The sequence below is a fragment of the Culicoides brevitarsis genome, chromosome 2 (genome assembly GCF_036172545.1).
Source record: "Culicoides brevitarsis isolate CSIRO-B50_1 chromosome 2, AGI_CSIRO_Cbre_v1, whole genome shotgun sequence".
In the NCBI taxonomy this organism is placed as follows: domain Eukaryota; kingdom Metazoa; phylum Arthropoda; class Insecta; order Diptera; family Ceratopogonidae; genus Culicoides; species Culicoides brevitarsis.
This window is the reverse complement of record NC_087086.1, coordinates 24821443-24842518: the sequence shown is the minus strand read 5'-3', so window position 1 is coordinate 24842518 and position 21076 is coordinate 24821443. Positions and strand designations below refer to the sequence as shown.

General features: G+C 27.7%; 1 protein-coding gene across 1 annotated transcript in view; it reads left to right on the top strand.

Annotated features, from left to right (window-relative positions):
- Positions 1-556: 556 nt before the first annotated feature.
- The window catches only part of LOC134829614 (uncharacterized), a 54134-nt gene continuing 33614 nt past the window's right edge, over positions 557-21076 (top strand). The window contains 9 exon segments of the mRNA XM_063842789.1: positions 557-1665; positions 6612-6791; positions 11488-11538; positions 11650-11707; positions 11798-11903; positions 12979-13095; positions 13170-13415; positions 17760-18137; positions 18716-18862. Of these exon segments, the coding sequence (XP_063698859.1) occupies positions 807-1665; positions 6612-6791; positions 11488-11538; positions 11650-11707; positions 11798-11903; positions 12979-13095; positions 13170-13415; positions 17760-18137; positions 18716-18862 (2142 nt within the window). The 5' untranslated portion in view covers positions 557-806.

Sequence of the window (21076 nt, the reverse complement as noted above, 5' to 3'; positions counted from 1 at the left end):
TTGACTTCTCATGAAATTTCTTTGTTGTTGTTCGCTATGGTATACCTAAAAACATTTTTACGATATTATTTTGAGTTTGTTTTCATAATACTGGTCTTCGAAAAGTCTAGCCTTTCTGCTCATGTCCTTTTGCTTTGAAAGATTGATGTTGTTGTGAAAACATAATTTTTATGATCTAGAATTTCAAAAAATTAATTAAGAAAAAAAATTAGACATAGTTAATAGATAAAATATGAAACATTTTCAAAAGTTTAACTGACCTTTAGAAAATACTACAGTTACAAAGTATTGAAAAAAAACTGTATCGCGAAATTAAATTGATGCATTTTAACAAGTTCATCACCACTAATACATTTTTTATCATCTTATACAAAAAAAAATCTGCAGAGCAAAAAATTGCAATTCAAATGAATTGACGTCGCCGTTAAAAAGTTGTTATCAGACATATGGTTCAAGGCCTAAAAACAATACTACAAAAAATGTGTCTATATCAATTTAAACAGACAACCAATTGTTTCTTTCTATATTTAGAGAGGCGCACTGCAACACGATAGCTGAAAAATAAGTGGAAATGAAAGAAATCAATCGACTTGATTGAAGTGTTTTACAGACTTGAACGATCTAGAAAAAAAAGAATTAAAACGTTAAAATAATTGAAAAAAAGGTGTGAAGAAAATAAAAAAAAATAGAAAGGGTGAAAAATAATACTAAAAGTGAATGAACGTACGAGCGAGGTAGAATAGATGAAAGTTTAATGAGGTAACGGACAACACTGGACTCACAGCCATGCCTTCTGTGAGCCAGGAATGTACGTGATATATCCAGCAGAAGAAATAATAAGTTTAACCTACGGTGTCGCAGCAGCAGTACAAAGGCCAACGATACAACGACCCACTCTGGACAATCTGCGAGAACCACTTGTCCCCTTTGGCACCTACCCACCGAATCCCGCCGCCGCTTCCTCTGTCGTCCCCTCGTCGTCGTCGCCTTTACACAAAAGTGCCAATAACGCAAATCACAGACAATCCAATAACGCCCTGAATAACAATAATAACATTAGTAACTCGAATGTGTTTCTCTCCAATGACAATAATAATTTTGACACAAGTGAATTTGACGAAACCATAACGCTGAATAACTTTAACGGTAATCGTGTCAACTACTATACTCCACCCTCAAGTCCTTCCCTGGATCCCGCGCGTCCCGCAACGGCAGACAAGCCGCTACCGCTACCAGCAACAAAGCAAGCCAAGCCCAAATCGAAGCTCCAGCTGAAATTCGCCAAACTCGGTCGTCCACATTCCAATCCAGAGCCCGCAGAATCCACCCGCGTACTTGAGTACCACGACATTCGTGTCTCGAATCCGACATTCACGCGTGACAACCTGCGCCAGCGTAACTTTGATGCGTTTTTCGAGGCAGGCGAGTCCGTTTACTCCATCGAGACAAAAGAAAAGACAAGTTCCCCATCGACAGATCCCTCGCCACTTGACGAATCGTATCCACCGTTAGCGTCGAAGCCGCCGCAACAAAAGTCCAAACTTAATTTCCTCAAGCGCAACAAAACTCCGACGCCAAAGTCCGTGTCGACGCCCACAACGCCAGCCAGTAGACGCGGTAGTCGCAGCAGCGATATCCTGTTGATCGTAGAAGAGCCACAGAAAGGTGACAGGTGCACCCCCTTGATGATTTTGATAGCTTTGGTTTTGTAGACAAAAAAAAACTACTAACACTTTAATTTTTAAACAAATTAAGGTTTTTTTGTGTGTGTGTGATTTTGACACTAACATTGTTTTCACTCCAAACATTTTTCCTTGTTGAAATTAACTTTTCCCGGGAATGGTGATTAAAATTTTACTAAAATCATACGAAAATACTTCCAGGAAGGAAGGAAATTTGGTTGTAAAAGAGGGAAATTGTTCAATTAAATCATGAATTTTGGCATGGAATTTACTTTGTTACTTTTTTTTATGAACTTGTCAATATTTTTATTGTAACGACAATTGAACACGAAATCTAAGGAAGTCGTTCTGATGTAATTTGTAACAATTGAATAAATTCCGTTTCGAGGGGTCCTGTGCTGTAAGTAAATAAATCGTTTAATTTGTTGGTTTTGTTAATCAAGGTTAACGTTCGTTATTCGCTATTTATGGAATTTTTTCAGCGCATTTACAAAAAGGTTTTGATGGCATTATGATCGTCTTGATGTCCAAAATATTTTTAAGAATAAACAAAAATTACCCAAATTTGTTAAAAATTTAAATTAATTCAAAAAAAAATATTTTTAAATTTATGTTCAGTTCAAAATTTTTTTGAAATCTTCAGTCAAAACCTTTTCAGTCTTTTTTTATTTGTTTTAAGTTATTTAATTATTTTTTTAATCAGCTTTAAAAAATAAAAAAAAAATAAAATCAAAAGATTTTTTTATTTTACAAAATTAATTTCTTATTCAATTATTTAACTGATTTAGTGAATATTAAAATTTTAATTAAAAAAAATAAATTTAAATTAAAAAAAAATTATAACTTTAAAAAAATAAAAAAAAAATAAATTAAATTCAGAAAATTTTAAAAAACATCGAAATTTTTTTTTTTGTAAATTTTTTTTTTGTAAATTTTTTTTTTAGTTTAAAATAAAATTTAAGTCAAATAAAAATTTAAAATAAAATAAAAAAAAATCTTTTTTTAAAGTTAAAAAAAAACAAAAAGTGACAAAAAAGCTATATAAAATTTCTTACCAGAGCAAACTCTAATTTGTTAGACATTTAACGCGTTTGGTCACGACCAGGTCACAAAAACCTGATGAAAATCAAATAAAAAAAGAGAAAAAAATTATCTAAAAAACAGTAAAATTTAAATTAATTCATGAATACTTTAAACTGTGTTTACCTTGGTTCGGTTTTTCATTCGACTCCTTTCAATGTCATGAATATAATTAAGTTGTATTTTTTTTTTGTTGCTTTTTCTCACTCTATCTCGGTTGTTTTTGCTGTTAGGCACGTAACCTCAACAACTCTTCCGCATATTCCAAACATGTTTCAATGAATTTTAAATATTTTTCCTGTTTGTCTTCCTTCTTCTCAAAACAAAACAGACACAAAAAACCGACTACGACGACGGCATACTATCACGTTACCTGATTCGTCATAATTTTCAAGATACACACTCGCATCCGAGAATGTGAGACGAGATTAAATGCGCCGCAAACGATACAACAACAACAATTTTTTTCCTGCATAACTCAAATATGATTTGTCATAATGTCGAATGTTGAAGTTTATCGCATAAATTTTTCTTCCTCTTTTTCTTTCGCTGTCTGTCATGTCATGCCGTCGTTATCGTTTATCCCCCGTACGCGCGCGATATTCATAAGGAAATTGCTATTTCTCGGGGTATTTCTGGAAGAAATTTGTCATGACGCATGAATATAATTTATGGATTAATGTTCATTTTGCGCGATGGATGAAAATTATGTCATCCATAAATGGCATGCTATGGCAACTTTAAAGCCGTGGAGACCAATAATTGGTTGTAAATTTTTAATGGGTTCCAGCACGTTTATTTTTTCCTGTTGCACAACTTTTTTTTTCGGGAGCAAAAAATGGCTGTTAATGAGCATCGCATGACGCGATTCCCACGCGCAAGACGAAATTTCCCGAAAAAAAAGGATTAAGTTTTCTCATATCCAGCCAGTGTCTGTATTGTTTTCCATGATTTATTCGAAATTAATTGTGTGCAATCAATTATTCATGTCCGTACTTTGAAATGTTATCGCGCACCCACCTGTCTGGGTACTGATGATCTCAAAACCGATTAATCGAAAACCAGGTATTTTTTTAAATAATCGACTCGGTTCGACCAAATTTTGAAAATATCATGGATTTTTAGTAAATTTTCTAAGAAGTTGGAGTAAAAAAAATTTTTGAAAAAACAAAATGCGTTTTCTTAAAGTAAAATTTAAGATTTTAAAATCTGAGGCTAAAATGAAATTTATTTTTTAACTAAAAATTTTATTTCAATAAAAAATCATTGAAATTTGAAATCATTAACAAAATTTGTACTAAAAATTTAATAAAAAGGGTATTAATTAATTAATTTTAATTAATTAATTAGCTTTTAATTAATTTTAATGATTAAAATATATTATTTAAATATTTTTTTGTAAAAAATTCACCACGAAACAAAATATTTTTTTGAAATATTAAAACTGGGCTTCTGAATTTTAATAGAATTTTTTTCCAAGTTTTTATTTTATTTATTTTTTATTTAATTTTTTTGTTTAATCCAAAATTTTTAATAATCCAAATTAATTTTGAGAAAAATTTAAAATTATTTTTTTTATAATTTTTTAAAATTTAAAAAAAAATAAATTTTAAGTGCCCAAATTTTCCCAAAAATTTTATAAAATAATTTAACCGATAACCAGTCAATAAAATCGATCGGTTAATTGTGATCCTCACTGGCTACAAATGAAAAAAAGAGCAGCAACCATGCATCGTAAATATTTACCACAACACCATCATAAATATTTAACCGACTGAGGATAAATAATAATAATGATGTTTTCGCGTACGAGCAAACTTTTTTTTTATTTCGATTGAATGAGGGAAATTTTACTTGCATCGAACTTTATCAGTAATAATAATGATGATAGCGAAAAGCGGGTGATATCGATCATTTTCCATTCAGTTTATGCGAGACAACGAAAAAAAACAACGTAATAATAAATTTATAACAAGGCTAATAAAATTTGTATGAACTCCCGTGGGTTGATAAACTCCAGTCGTGTTTTTGTATTGCATGGTTTCTGCTTATCTTGTTCTGATAGACAATTTTTTTTGTCATAATGTGGGAAGCAGACGTTTGCAATATATGTATTTATGATAAACGAACGTCCTAGAAGCTTTGCCAGAATAAAGGTTTTTTTTTTGTTGATAAAAATTTTGTATTTTTATGACAAATTATACAGAAATAAGAAAATTTTCTTTTATTACGGGCTTCTTGGAAAATAAACTTCATATTTTTTTTCATTAAAAAACTCAAAGTTTGTCATTCAGAATGACATAAAAGTATATTCAATAAAATTATCGGTACTGAGAAACTTGGTTTCAAATTCACATTTAATTTCTTGAAGGCTGTCTCAAAAACTTTTTTTTCCTGAGAAACATTTCTCATAATTCTTCAGAGTTTCAAGTTTTCGTCTAACATTGATTTTCTGAATAAAGTCCAATTTGTTTGTTTTTTTTTCGAACAAATGAGTGTTAATTAATATTCCTGAAATGAAATACCAACGGATTTCTTCATCAAAATAATAAAAAAAAAACTTTGTACAAAACATATCTCACAAAGTTGATTACAAAGCTTATGATATGATTAGATTTTCCCATTTCTACTTTCTAGAAACTAAATATGAAATGTAATAAAATAAATCATAACACTACTCAACTTTTAACGTGTGTTCACATACAACAATATGAAAAATTAGTGTTTCTCCGTGAAAATTTTTATGATTTTTTTTTTTTTAATTTTTATTTTTTAATTTATTTTTTTTATTTTTGAAAAATTAAAAAAAAATAAAAATTGATTAAAAATAAAATAAAACAAAAATCTAAAAAATATTTTGAAATAATTAAATAAATATTTAAATCATAATATTTTTTTTTTTTTCAAGTATTAATTAATATTTTTTTACAAATATTTTTTATATTTTTCAATTTATTTTAAAAATTATTTCACTAAAGTTGATTTTTTTTACTTTAATGAAATAATTTTTAAAATAAATAAAATAATATTTTAAATAAAAAAAAATTTAAAAATTAAAAATATTTGTAAAAAAAATATTAAAATTATTAAAAAACACTTGAAAAAAAATTACTTTACAAAAATTTCATTTTTTTGTCGTCTCGCAGATATTTTATCTTACAAATCTCGGCGCGAGATACACAATTTTTCATGGTAAAATAATACATCAACCATATTTTCTCTATCATAAAGTTGTGTTTAATCAGGCGTACCAGAAAATGCTACTGTAAACTTGCCTCATACGTTAGGAATGAAATATAAAGAGAGAGAAAAGGCATTATAATTGATGAATAATTTATTTATACTACATTGAAGTTGATGTATATTGATTTATTTTTCGTGATATTTTCATTTGTTTTTCATTCACACTTGCCCATCAGAGTGATGTCGGCGTTATTTTTCACTAAAAATTCACGCATAATTGAAACTTTTCCGCTGAACTTTTTAAGTGGTTTATTTTCATTTCTACGAAGCCAGACTGAAAAATTCATTTTTTTTTATCTTTCTCGGAATTTTCAGTTATCATATTTCCTTTTGACAGGAATAAAACGAAATATGATCTATCTCAGCATGTCAAGGTATGCCAGACGTTTCCATTTAGTGTGAAATTTTAGACATTTTTAAATTGTATTATTTGTAGGAATTTTATGTAAGTATTTTAATGAGTGTCTCTGCTTCATATTTCGTAACAAATTTTTTGCATTCTTTTCGTAAATATCTTGCATGAACTAACATTTTAAGTTTGAAACACTTTTAATTGTCATTTAATGAAGAATTTAATTTTTTAATACATTTTCATCTCTTTTGCAGAACCAACAAAAACTCGCCGCCTTAGTATCTTCGGATCGCGTAACCAGGCGGATCCACCAACGTCTAAAAGGATGGCCACATCATCCGGAGGTGGCGGAATTTTACGAGAATTGGGACATCCAGGTCTCAATGAAACCCTCAAAGTACATAATAGTGTAACGTTCAAACTGGTAAAGACAGGTAAGATGACGTCATTTATTTGAAAGAAGAAAAAAATTACTCAAGAATGCCTCGTGCTCTAGTTCTAGTCATGAAGCAAACTTTTCCAATAAGAATTTAGTTGAGGAATGAGTGTCGTTTAAATGAACAGTACAAAAGTCACATAAAGAAGACAAGATGAAATATTTTAATGCAATTTCTCCGTATTGTGATAGTGAGAACAAACAAGAAAAAGAAGAAAAAAGTTAGTTATAGACTTTATAAATTCTTTCAATATTTTATGGTCTCCATGAAACATGTGTGCCTAACTCATTTTGCTAATGGAACCGCTCACATAAGAAATTTATAAATCCAACATAGATTAAAAAAAAATCAGGATTACAAAAGATGCGATTTATATAAAATTTTTTTTTATAAAAATAAAGTTCTTGCGGCTAATGTGGTCAATTTACAAATATCTTATTAATTTTTGTCGCAAATAAACACTTTTCAGCTTTAAACGTACAAGCTGACCTTTTTAATAGTTTCTCATCAGACAAAGAGTTGACTTTAACGCACGTGCCTGTTGTGCAGTTCGTGAAATTAATTGTTGAATATTGCAAAAAATATGTCTGTCTGTTAAAAAAATTGAGTTTAAATAAATTTAGAATAAAAACTTAATTAATAAATTAACGCTGAAGAAAATTTACAAGTTTGGCAAATTTGCAATTTTTTTCTTTTTAATTTGCCTTAAAATTGTTGAAAGAAATTTATTGAAATTAAAATACAATATTTTCAAATTTGACTAAAAAATTAAATAAAGATTTAACATTTATAAAAAATTTTATATTTTTTCAATTTTAATTAAATATTTTTAAAAAAATTAAATTAAATTATATTTAAAAAAAAATAAAAAATATGTTTGACCATTGTTCATTATCCCTCTTTTCTAATATTTAAAGATCAAAAATAATGTAAAATTGTACTTACCTGAGATAAAAATTTTTAAACAAAAAAAAAATGCGCTCAAACACCAACAAATCAAACGAAAGTTTCTTTCCAACTTTTATCTATTTTTATTTCTGCAACACGCCTCTCACGTACTTTACTCGTCATTCGAAAAGTGTAACAAATGTTCCTCTATCGACCTCTTAATTAGGTGTTAAACTCTCTGAAACAGCAGAAAAAAAATGAAAAAAGTTTCATCCATTATTGTTTGTTTTTTTGTGCTTTCTCGCTGATTGCGCTATTAATTGAGCCGACAACAACAAAAACGCCAAAGTAGCACACTTGAAAGTGATTCTTTTTACCACACAACTTTTCTCATTGTGCTTTTATGTTTTCTCAAGTTGAAATAATATTGTAATAAAATCATGGGAAAAACATAATAATAAGCGCTCGTTATAAATTCCTGACTTTACATTTTTTTTGCTCTTTCCAACTAAAAGAGTTGAGAGTTTGTAGAGCTAATTTTACTTTAGTTACCCTACGGATGAAAAACGGGTGAGATTGACTCCTTATAAGTCAAGTTGACCCCTTAAATGGTTAATTTTACCCCTTTTGGAATTTAAACATTTTCAAAAAATAATCTCTTATTGATCTCTTTGGGACCTTGAGACCTAAAATATTAGTTTTTGGGCTAGTTTAACTCCAAAAGGGGTCAAATAAATTTTGAAGGGGTCAGATTGATTCTTACGGAGTTAAATCAAACTCTTTATTAAAGGATCAAAAATCTTGATTCTTACAGATAATGAAGGGTTCAACTAGACTCCTACGGAACTTAATGGGACAATATGACCTATTCAAAGGCCCTCGGGACCCTGGGGTCTTAAAATAAGGCCCTCTGTTTTTTCAAAGAAAAATTTCCCAACTTTTTAACTTCATATTTTTCATTTGAAAAAAAAAATATAAAATTAGGAAAAATTTCAGTAAAAAATTGAAGGGTTTTATTTTCAAGCCCCCAAGGCCGCAAAAAGGGCATATCCCCAATGGGGGTCAATTTCACCCATTTCTTGTCCGCAGAGTATTAAATTTTATTAACACAAAAATTTACTACCACAGCAGGTTTTCCACGTATGATTTTTTTAAAACAAATCTCGATGGAATATAAAAAAAACTAAAAAGAGGCTATCCAGTAGAAGTTCAGTAGTAATAGAAATTATTGCCTGAACTTTTTTTTTGCATCTATTATGCTAAAATATTTTGTTGTGTCATGTGACATGAAAAGCAGTTGCAGCACAAATAACGAAGCAGGAAAAAAAGTGTGACTGCATTAAAAAATTTATTTTCCATTTGCATTTTTTTTTTCGTGTGCTAGTTAGCTCGTTAGTTGAAGGCATGCTCAAGTCCATTGATAAGGATTTCATTAGAATGCACTTTTCTATACATTTTTTTTTCTTCAATATTGCAGTAAAAAGCCGCGCATTTGAAAAGATTTGTGTAAAAAGAGGCGATAATGGACGTCATTATATTATCTATGATTGGATTTTGCCTCCTTTGTATTCGCTCTTGACATCTACTTGACCATTTTGAATGCAAGCCACGTGCATCGACAACAATTTGATTAAGATTTATGCACACTTTTGCTCTACAAATGAGTAAATTGCTTGTTTTTCGAGACTCGCCGCAAGCATTCACCTTTTGCGAGTTGCATGAAACTCGCATAAAATATTTATTATTATTTAAGAATGTGTCGCGTGTCGTCTTGAACTTTCCTCTGCGAGTACGAAGTCACGAAATTTATGTGAAAATCGAAAATGACTGCAGTACCTGAGCAGGTTTTAGTTTCACATAAATATATTCATTAAAAAAAATAAATACACAATGCAAGGAATTTTGTTTCAGTTTTGTTTGCATTTGGTGAAAAAGGGTTCATTAAAATTTTCAAAGAATTTTTCCTCAGTTATTTGAGGGATTTAACTTTGGTGTAATCCATCGAGGGCAAATAATAAAATAATAATGGAAAATGCCAATCTAAGGAGAAATATTTGTCGAACGTTTTGTTTGTTTGGATCACTCACACGGAAAATTGATTTCTTGTCGCAACGGGTTAACGTCAAATGTTTCAGGAAAAATCATTGGAAAGTGATTGAAAATTCGAAAAAGAGGAAAATTCTCACACTTTTTAACGATTTTTATCAAGATAAAATGTCTGGTCATGCGGATAAATAGACAACTTAACGAGCCTTCGTGAACCATTAAAATTAGTCACGAAATTAAATATTCACGCAACAAAGGTATTTAATATAATTACACCACACATTATTTTTTAGTGATAGAAATTCGGAGAAAAAAGTGAAAATACGTTTCAATTGTCGATCCGGCTTTTCAAAAAAAAAAAATACTTCAGACAGGAAAATTTTTAATAATTTTTTTAATTAAAAATTATATTTGAGAATTCCAAAATTTTTAAAAAGTTAAAAAAAAAATTTAAATATTAATAGGATTTTTTTATATTATGTCACATCATTAAAATCATAACTTTTGGGAGAATAAATTTTTGAAAAAATTCTAAAAATTCAATTATTTTTCCAGTAAATTTAAAAAAATAGGTAAAAAAATTAATAAATTGATAATTTTTGAAAAAATTCTAAAAATTCAATTATTTTTTCAGAAAATTTAAAATAAAATCTTAAAAATAGGTAAAAAATTTGATCAATTGATAATTTGTTAATTTTACGAAATGTGAAAAAATTCAATAACTTTTTATGATTTTTGACATTTTTTTCAGAGTTTTTGGAAAATCTTCAAAATTTTAAATATTTTGTCCAAAAATAAATTTTGAACATTTCTCAAACTTATGAAATAAACATTTACAAATATCGTAAAAATTTATGGATTTTTTTATACATTTCGAAAATTTAAAAAAATAATTAATTTTTATTTGATTAATTTTTTTTGAGAATTTCATAAATTTTTCTTTCAAAAAAATTTCAAAAGTCATATGAAAAGAAATTTTTAAAAAAAATCCAAATTCAGGTCAATTTTTCAATTTAGATAAAATAGAAAAAATAAACAATTTTCAAAAAAAAAAAATAATAAATAAATGTAAAATTTACAAAAAAGTTCAAAATATCAGTAATAATTTTACTACTTTTGTCAATATTAATTTTTAAAAATTAAATTAAACCTCAAAAATATTTAGAATCGTTTAGAATTCTCATAAAAAAGCGCTAAAGCTAAAACGCACCAAAAAAAAAAAAGTTTAATCAACTTTGCATAATATTTTTGGTGTCTGACCTTAACATTCCCAAAAAAAAACATCCACAAAAAAATATGTGAACCACCTCGCATTAGTAAGGTTTTTATGTTCTGTATAAAAAAAATTGAATAGATAGACGAAAAAAAAAATCATCCACGTATGTTTTTGTTTCCGACGAAGAAATGCGGCCTTAATTTTCTTTGGAATTTTACTTATTACATTAAATAAATAATCAATACCGCACGCAGCAACAACATGCGGCACTATCGTTAGTTAAAACCGTGCAGCGGAGGCACACATTATTTCGGTTGACTATAAAATTTCATTATTATGCATGCAATTCCCCGTGCGCTCGCCCCGCACATATACAAATATTTTATTTAATGAGCGCCGCACGACAGATGTTGCGATATGTATTTCAGAGACTCGTGTGCGTGTTTCAATTAGGCGCGAAATGAATATGAATGTGAGAAAATAAAGGTGCTAATCTCTTGTCTATACACACAATTTTTTTTTTCGTTTTGTCTTTCATTGCAGTGTCTGATTTCACGGATAATCTCGCACAGGTCTACGAACAACATGCCGAAGGTAAGAAATTGTGACACATAAATAATAATGCGATGTCATTTGCGCCACGACTCTACACCATTGACACTCAATATGATGATAATTTTCTCTTTCTCGACATTTATTATTTAGCTTTACAATTGCTCGTGTCATCGTATCGCAAGAAAAATGGCGAGTTGAGGAAGGAAAGGTATTGCCATTGTCTTCTTGTTTGAATATTTCATACAAAACATTTTTTTGCTAAATATTCCTTTTGTTGTTGTTTCCCATTATTTCGTAGACCTGCCTGTCAATCGAGTCTATTCTACGCTTGGGAAATTTTCCTGCAGGAAATTGAAGCAGATTCGGCTGCGAGCAGTGATGTTGCGAGCGCACTATCAAGACAGGTAAATTAGTAATTTTTCTTTTAAAAGAGTTTGATGATGCTTTAAATTTATTTTAACTTTTTTGTTCCTTATTTCAATTGAAAAGTCTAAAGAAGCAAAATAAATAAAAAATAAAAATTTCATAAAAAAAATTTCGTTTCTAAGGTTTTTTTTTAATTTTTCAAGAATAAAAAAAAACAATTTCAAATATTATTTTTGTAATTTTTTTTTATTTAATTTTTATTTATTTATTTTTTTTTTTTTGCAAATTGACTTAAAATATTTTTCAAAATTCATTTTTTTTTATAAATTTTTTTCTGATTTAAAAAATTCATAATGAGGCGAATAAATTTATATAATATATCCATTTTTTGTCGTCCCCCCCTCCGATTTTGTCGAAAAAATTTAGGGGAAAAATAAAAATTAAATTAAAAAATCAAATATTTTTGACATTTTTTGGAATTTTGAAAAATAATGAAAAATTACTATGTATGATAATATTATTCAAAAAAACAGAAGAAACCTGCTTTAAAAAGACATTTCCTATTGAAATGTAGAAGAAAATTTTTTTTGAGTCACGTGACCAAAATAATTTTTTTTCAAAAATTTTTATTTTAGGAGATTTTATTTGATTTTTGTTCATTTTTAAGCTCAAATTTGAAAATAATATTAACCAAAATTAAATAAATGTTAAGAATCAACGTTTAACGTCTGAAAACGTTTAAAAATTACAAACAAAAAATTCAAAAATATTTATTTTTTTATTTCCCCCCCCCCTCATGAAAATCCTCATGGGACAAAAAATGAAAATATTTAAATTAACATTTTGAAAAATAATAATTAACGGTCAAAAATTCTTTAAACTTAATTAAAAACAATTTTTAGAGAAAAAAGTTAAGGTTAAAATAAGTTTTGGTAAAAAAATTTTCGAAGTTGAAAATTTTTAAAAAATTCAAATAATGAAAAAGGTCAAAAATGATAATTTTTCATAAAATTTTAAAATTTTCTTTTTTTTTAATTTTTCAATTAAACATTCGACAAAAATAAAAATTTAAAAAATAAATTTCAAGAGTCCTAATATTAAATTTATTTTCAGGTTTCACGATCCCTTCTAGAGAGATCATTTCATCGGAAAATTCAGAGCCGCAAAGTTTTTACACATCGTGAGTCCTTTGACACAATTATCGCAAAGACTGAAGAAAAACTATCAAAGGTAAGTCATGATGACGTCAATTCAAGCCCGCTTAGTTTTTTTTCCCTTATCACATGTGTTTTAACCATTTTTAGTGCCGAATCGATTACAAACAATGCTATGCAGCTCATCGACAAAATCCCACACAACATTCATTACAACAATATATTGACGCGCATAATGCCTATGTGCAACAACTGCATGCGACAAATGCCATGCTGGAGGCTTATCATTGTGACACAGTGCCGCAATTGTTGCAGGAGCTCGAAGAAATTTACGATGATTTGTGTAACATCATGTCGGAGGCGGTGCTGCAGGGCGCTGAAGCGATATCGGCCAAGGTACGTTAAAAGTTCCCATATTTGTCAGAAACTCTCTCTCTGTTAAAATGATTGATGGCATATCGCATCGTAATAATTATTATATGGTCGTAAAATAATGTATGGGGTTGGTGTTAAATAGACTTTTCATTCATTTTCTCCTTCTCCACTTTCGCACATCACAATTTCGTTGTACAAAAAACTTGCACAAGTCTCTTGCGCAAAAAAGTTGCGTGGAAAATTTTTCAAATTGAACAACTTCAACCGTCATCCAGCCATAGTAGGTCAAGTACCTTCGTATTCTAGTTAGTGAAACAATTGTTCAACTCACCTGTTTTTTAGTGTTCTTCAGCAATCGTGTTTCATTGCCTCCAGTTACATTTGTTATTTCGTTGATAAACACACAGACCTATGTGGAAAAGGTCACAACAACAACAACAACGACGACTTGGACTACAAGACTTAATGATGTTGATAATGTTCACATGTATGAAAGAAACATGAATATAACAATAATAATTGTGTGCTTAAATAAAAATGTTGGGATGTCATGCTTAGAAGTGGCATCCGGCGGCGAACGGAAGCCATAAGAAGTGCCAAGTGGAAGTGTTAAAACATCACATACAATTTTAACAAAGCTTTAAGCGATTTCAAAAAAACAATTTTTTGTAGGAAAAAAACCCTTTTTTCGCCACAGGGCAATAATAACAACGATGATAATGAGACAATTATATGAGAAAAGTTAGAATAAATTATTGTTACTATCTAGAGAGAGAGACGCAGGTAAAGTGCTGCGGCATTAAAAAAAATGCAAATTGTGGTTCTGAAAAACTTATCTTTTTAAAGCGACTTTTAAATGAGTCTAATGCAAAAATAATTGCAAACAAAGAGTGTGACTTTTTTTAGGTCAAGGTGGGCAGGAACTTAAATTAAAAGAAGGAATTTCTAGGCTATAAATCATTTTATGTGACAAAATGGTTGAACAAGATTTTCTTTGTTCCCAGTTGCTTTCTGATGCATATCATTTACTTCATCAGATAATAGGTTTTGTAAACAGCATGAAAAGAAACTTCTTTTATTGTTGTTTTTAGGCCAACGTAAAAGTTTTTGAAACTCTTCGAAAAGAAAAGATAAAAGCTCTTTTTGAGATTTAATTAATATTAAATTTTTATGAATTTCAATTAAATTTATTTTCAGTGATTTTTGAGTTAAAATTGCATTAAATTAAATCGATTTTAATTTTTGTTTAATTTTTTTAAATTAGGTATAGTTTTTGCTCTTAAAATATTTAATTTTTATTTAATTTATTTTATAAAAAAAAAATTAAAAAAAAATTTATAATTTAAATAAAAATAGATAAAAATTTAATATGCAAAAAAACTCACCGAAAGAATTTTAAACTGCAAATTCGAATACGTTCCTAATTTTTAGCCAAAAATATTTTTTTTTTAAATGTCTTAATTAATTAAAAAAGTTTTAAAAAAAATAAATTTTTAAAAATATAAAATTAATTAACAGGTTGATGTTTTTTCAATTTAATTTTAGGCCGTTCCAAATTTTTTCCGATGTTTTTGTCCCAAAAACTTTTTTTCAAAATGGGGGGGGGGCAAAATAAAAAAAAAATTTTGAAATACTTTTTCATACAAAATGACAAAATTTTAAAAATTTTTGATCAAAAATGGATATTTTAGTTATTTTTATGGTATCTACATTGAGATTTGATAATTTAAATTTTATCTTAGAGTATTTCAAGATAAAAATTTAAACAAAAAATTTTCGTAAAAAAACTGTCAAAAAATTTTGAAAAATAATTTTTTTGAAAAAAATTTTAAAGAAGAAAATTTATGTTAAAATACGATTTTTAATACGAAAATTCTTAAAAATTAAAAATTTTTTAAAAAATTTTGGAAAATTCCTTGAAAAAATATGAAAAAAGACCAAAAAACGGTCAATTTTGATGAAATTTTTAACTTTTTTTTTTATTTTGCCCCATTGGATTTTCGGCTTTTGAAATGGGGCATGGGACAAAAACATAGAAAAAATTTGGAGCGGCCTTAATTAATTTTTTTTAAAAAAATAAAAAAAATCTTTAATTAATGTTGATTTTTTTTCAACTTTTTTTTTTATTTTTTTTATTATTTTTATAAAATTAATTAAAAGATATTTGAAATAATTTAAATTTTTAAACAAAAAAATAGTTTAGATTTTTATATTATTTTATTCTATTTGTTTAGTTTAATTACAATTAATTTTAAAAACGGACCACAGGACGTTAAAGTACATTTTTTTTTCTCCAGAATGCGATAAAAAAAGTTTTATATGATGGTTTTTCGTAAGTTTTCTTGTACATAAAACGGAAAATATCACACAATGACATTCCTAGGTATGTTTGGCTGCAGAACATTTGTACAAGAGATTGTTTAAGAAGAAAAGAAGTATTTTTGTGTGCAGGAAATGAGAAGAACACACAACAAAACTGAAGGGAAAGTTAAAATTAGTTTTAAATAGAAAATCTCCCCATTGCAAAAAAGTTTCTCTTTTCTGTCTTTCCGAGAGACGCGTGCATCTCTCAACAACTGCAGACTTCCGTTCCGTTATGTCCTCTTTATACTTTTATCACAACCAGAGACACAATCACTCTAAAAATAAAAAAAAAATCACAAACAAAAGCGCCTCGGGAATAATAACAAGCAGTTTTTAATTGTCGCAAATAATTAGTAGTGACATAATTCTTGTCGTCGCTTCTTGAAAAAAAAAATCTTCGTTTTAATGAAAGTTTGTTTGATGAAAATTTCCTCGAATTCCGGATGAAATTAAGACAGAAAACTTTATGTTTTTTTTTTCGGAAGATAAACAATTCAGCTGAAATTTAATCATTTAACAAACACCACAGGCGTTCTCGTTTCGCGTCATTCACAGTCACACGTAGGTGTCTAATTACGCATAAAGTTAATTTTACAAGACACTTAATACGCAAATTGTTCATTGCACGGAAACACGTGATACCGGAGATGGAAAAGTTTTGGTTTTTTACCAGGGTCCAAGTAAAAACCCTACAATTTTTTTTTTTTTTTGATTTATCAACAATTTTTTGTTCATTTTTTCTCGATTTAAAAAAAATCAGCAAAAATAGAAAAAATTAAAATTGTTGCTTTAAAGACATTTTAAATAATTTTACCGTAATGTAGATTTCTTATGGAAAAAAATATTACTTTGAAATATTTTATAAAATGCGTTCTAAACATTTTTAAAAACTTTTGAATTTTTAATTTCGCAATTAATATTTTAAATTAATAAAATTAGATAATATTTTTTTATTGATTTTAATTATAAATAATTAAATTAAATTAAATTCGAATTTTTAATAAATTATTCTAATTCTAATTAATTAATTTAAAATTTTTCAAAATTTTAATTATTGAATTTATGTTTTGATTTTTTTTAAATTCCAAATTTTCGTAAAAAGTTTAAAAATTTTTTGAAATTGCACTTATTTAATATTTTAAATATTTAATTAATAATAAATATTTTTTTATTTACCTAAATTTAATTTAATTTAATTCGTTGATTTTTTTGCAACTCAATTTTCAAACTTTAAAAAAAAATTAAAAAATATTTGATCAACTTTTTAAGAAAAAAAAATATAAAGTAAATAAAACAGAATTTTTCAATTTTTTCTTTTTTTTTTTTTAATTTTCCGTAAATGAGAATTTCAGGTTCCCACACTTTTTACACCACCTCCGCCGTGATTACTGAGAATTTAATCATTTTCTTTGTTTTATGTTGGAATTCAGTCATGCACATAACCGCCGACGAATAAAAAAAAACGAAAATTCAGACACAAAAGTTAATTGCTCCGTGTTACAAGTAATTCTTAACTTTTCTTTTCATCTCATCAAGCACACACCACCTCATTAACCGTATTTCATGCAAGCATGTGGTACGCATTATGTTGTCGCACCATCATCATCATCATCAACAACAGCAAAATCTTTCGTTACGACGACGTACGTCATACCGAAGCCCTTGTGTATCTATTTAAATTGTGTTAAATAAACATTTTAAAAGTTATTCTTTGCCACTTGTTGCGCATTTTGGTATCATCATCATCAACATCATTTATTTGACTTTGGGAAATTTTGCGAATATCTTGTTGTTGTACGACTTCATGTCGTCTTACGAAACTTTATCGGAGGTAATTGGAGGTATTATTGTGATTGGTATTAGGCAGACAAAAATACAATATAATCCGATTTGCTCGTTTTCCTGTTCAAGTTATGTGCTTTGTGTGAAAATATTTCTCGGAAAATCTTCAATTTGTAGAAATTTTTCATAGTAAAATACCTGTCGTCTCCATTATTTCAGGCATCTGATCAAGCAAAACGCTACGATGGACTTGCGGGTCAGTGCAAAAACATCAACGGGTTTCAAGATTTGCAGAGTTTTGCACGCAGCATCCAACTCCCACCCAATGCTCAACGTGTGCCAAAGAAGGCTTTTGCCCCGCCGCAGCCGATTGCTGGCGAGACAGACGAAAATAACGAGTATGGGGTGAGTTTTAAATTTTTTTTTCTCGTTGAAATTTATCTTTTATTGACATTAATTCGTGTGTAGGACGGTAACATGCCAATATTTAAAAATGAATTGGTAATTGAACGTGGAGGTACACTTGTGTTGCGCCCATCTCTTGATCAGCTAAAACGTGAAGCCGCTGAATTGGAAACGCAAATACGTCAATTGCAGGTAGGCTTTCGATATTTACTTACTTTCTGTTTTTTTTTTTGTTTAAAAATAAATAAGAATGTTCTAGATTTATTTAAATTTTTTGTCTCACAAAAGTTTCTTCAAAGTTTCAAATTAAAAAAAAATATTTTTAAATACTTTGTCTAATCAAATTACTTTTGGAATAATTTTAGAGATTTTATCAATATTTAAAAATTAAAATTATCTAAATAATTGGAGTAAAAAAAAATAGAAAAAAAAAATATAAATAAAAGTAAATATTTATAAAAAATTTTGAAAATTAATTTTAAATATTTTTTTAAAGGTACAAAATAAAATTAATTAAAAGTTAGTAATTTTTCTTTCTTAGGAAAATATTATTTTTATAATTTTATTTTATTTTTATAATTTAAAATAAAAATCTTAAAAAAATTGTAACTTTTGACGAAATTATATTTTTTTATTTTATTTTCTGAACAATGGAAAAAAATTAAAATAAAAATAAATTTGTATTTTATTAAAAAAATTAGTTTAATTTAATTACCTTTTGAATTAATTAGCATTTAAATTATTTTATTTTTCTAAAATCCTTAAATTAGGATTCTGTTGAAGTTTTGGTTCGCACGCAAATGCGAGGTCTCGAAGGGCAGTTGTACAACAAGGCCAACGAGTTGCAGGAAGACATCTCGATGAAAAAGTTCGATTTGCGAGCGAAGGAAATTCATTTGGCTGCCGTTCAAGCACAAGTAAGTGAAAATATTACGTTGAATTTTTCATGATGGCATTTACCTGCGGAATGAATGAAACGGTTGCCTGCACATGAATGGAATATCCGCTTTTTTATTTTATTTTTTTTTTCGTCGTGTCTGTGTGTGAAGTGTATGCATAACTAAACTACTGGAACATTTATCTTCTTGTTTGTTTACTTTCCTTTTGTTTTTTGGCTAGAGATTTATCTTATTTTTTTCATATCATCCGTTACCTTGGCATCGTTACGTGACGTCTCATCTTTTAAAGTAATAAAAAGCCTTTTTGATAAATCTGCGCCATTTACTCGTATTTCTTTTTTCGAGATTTCAAGTCAATTTATTGGAGTTTTTCTAAAAGATTTGTAAATTTTGAGATTTTTGCAGTAAATTTAATTTAATATTGATCTAAATTTTTTGATGACGTTAATAAAATAATTTTAAATTAAAATTTTTTAACTAAAGAGATAAAATAATAAATAATTTTAAAAAGAAAGTTAATTAATTTAAAGTAAAAATTAATTTTAAAAACAAAATAAATGCTATAAAAAAGTTTTCAATTATTTTAGGTCCTAAGTTGATGGAAGATGAGAGTAAAAAATAACAATAATATTTTAATGAAAATTTTTCAGTTTTTTTTCTAAGCTTGCTTCTTCCATAATATTTTTTTAAATATTTAAGAATTTTCAATAAATTCTTTGATTCATTTTTTAGCGAAAAAAATATAATTTTTTATAAAAATTTAATAATAATAAATTTATAATTTTATGATTTTTTTATTTTATAAATTTATAAATTATAATTTTAAATTTCATAATAAATTTATTAATGATTTTTAATATAAACATTTAATAAATTCAAATTAAAGTTTTTAAAATAATTTTTGAGTCAAATTTATTTTTTATATCAATTTGATAAATTTTTTTTCCAAAACTACTGAAAGGAAAAAAAACTTTGGTAAAAATTTCAGATACAGATCTTTAAAAAAAATAAAATTTTTATATAATAACGGACGAACAAAGCCTAACTGATTTTTTTCTTATTTAAATATGCATCAAATCCCCGAATAAATAAAAAAATAAATCGATCAGTTTGACACAGACAAATAGTCAAACACGAAAATACGTGAGATAATTGACAAACAAATGTTCAATCAATGCAACGTAATTCGACGTAATCTCTGTGAAATAATGATAATTTACTCACTATTAAAGTAATTTGACTTTTCCCCTGAAATACTTTATCACTTTCAAGGTTAGGTCAACAAGGTTCAAAAGGTCAGAAGGCATGTCATGCGACACTCGGTAATAATCGTTATTGAATTGCATTTCTAAGGAGAAAAAAAAAACAAAACAAAAAATCATCATTGCCCCTTTTTCTTGGCTCGCTCGTAAAAAAATTGTAAATCAATACCCTCGAAGCGTTCACGAGTCAAATGACGAAGTTTCAAAAACTAACACAATAAAAGTGGAGCACTTTTATATTAGATTGTTCCTTATTTTATTTAAACGTGAGTCAAGTACAAGTCTACATGACTTTGACTTTTTGCTTTTTTGATTGAAAATGTAGGAATAGCGTGACTTGTAATAAAAAAAAAATGAAAATTTCTATATTTATCGATATCGCCGTGATTCGTCAGTTGAGGTGAAACGAAGTGGATTTGCCATCAAAATCACGTGTTTTTGAACACATTTCGTCTATTGCTTCACTTCAACATCAAGGAAATTTATGAATAGACGCAAATAAGGCAATAAATATTGCGTTAAATCAAAAATCTCGCAAATATTCAAATTAAGTCATCATTCAATCTGAGACGTGTTTCGCTTCGTAGCTGCGGCAGCGACGGCAAAAATAGACAAAATTAATTTTCAAAATAACAGACAGACATATCATCGTGACATGACGTGGGTTGTATAAATGATTCAAATAGGATTCAAATTAAAATGAGGAAAAAAATCCGTGAAAGGAGGAGGGAAAATAGTTCAACTGTGTATTCAAATAAAATGACTAGCAAAACTTTTTTTATTTCATTTTCGTTATTTATTTATAGAAAAATTTTGAGTTTTCAGACAAAAATATTTGAATAGCGTATCATGGAGATATTTTAATGAACAGACATCTCGCAAGGGAATTGTTTAAGTGGAGTGCTTTGTAGGTTGAACGCAATTTTTTTTCAAATTGATTTTTTTTTAATTAATTAAAAATTTTGATCAA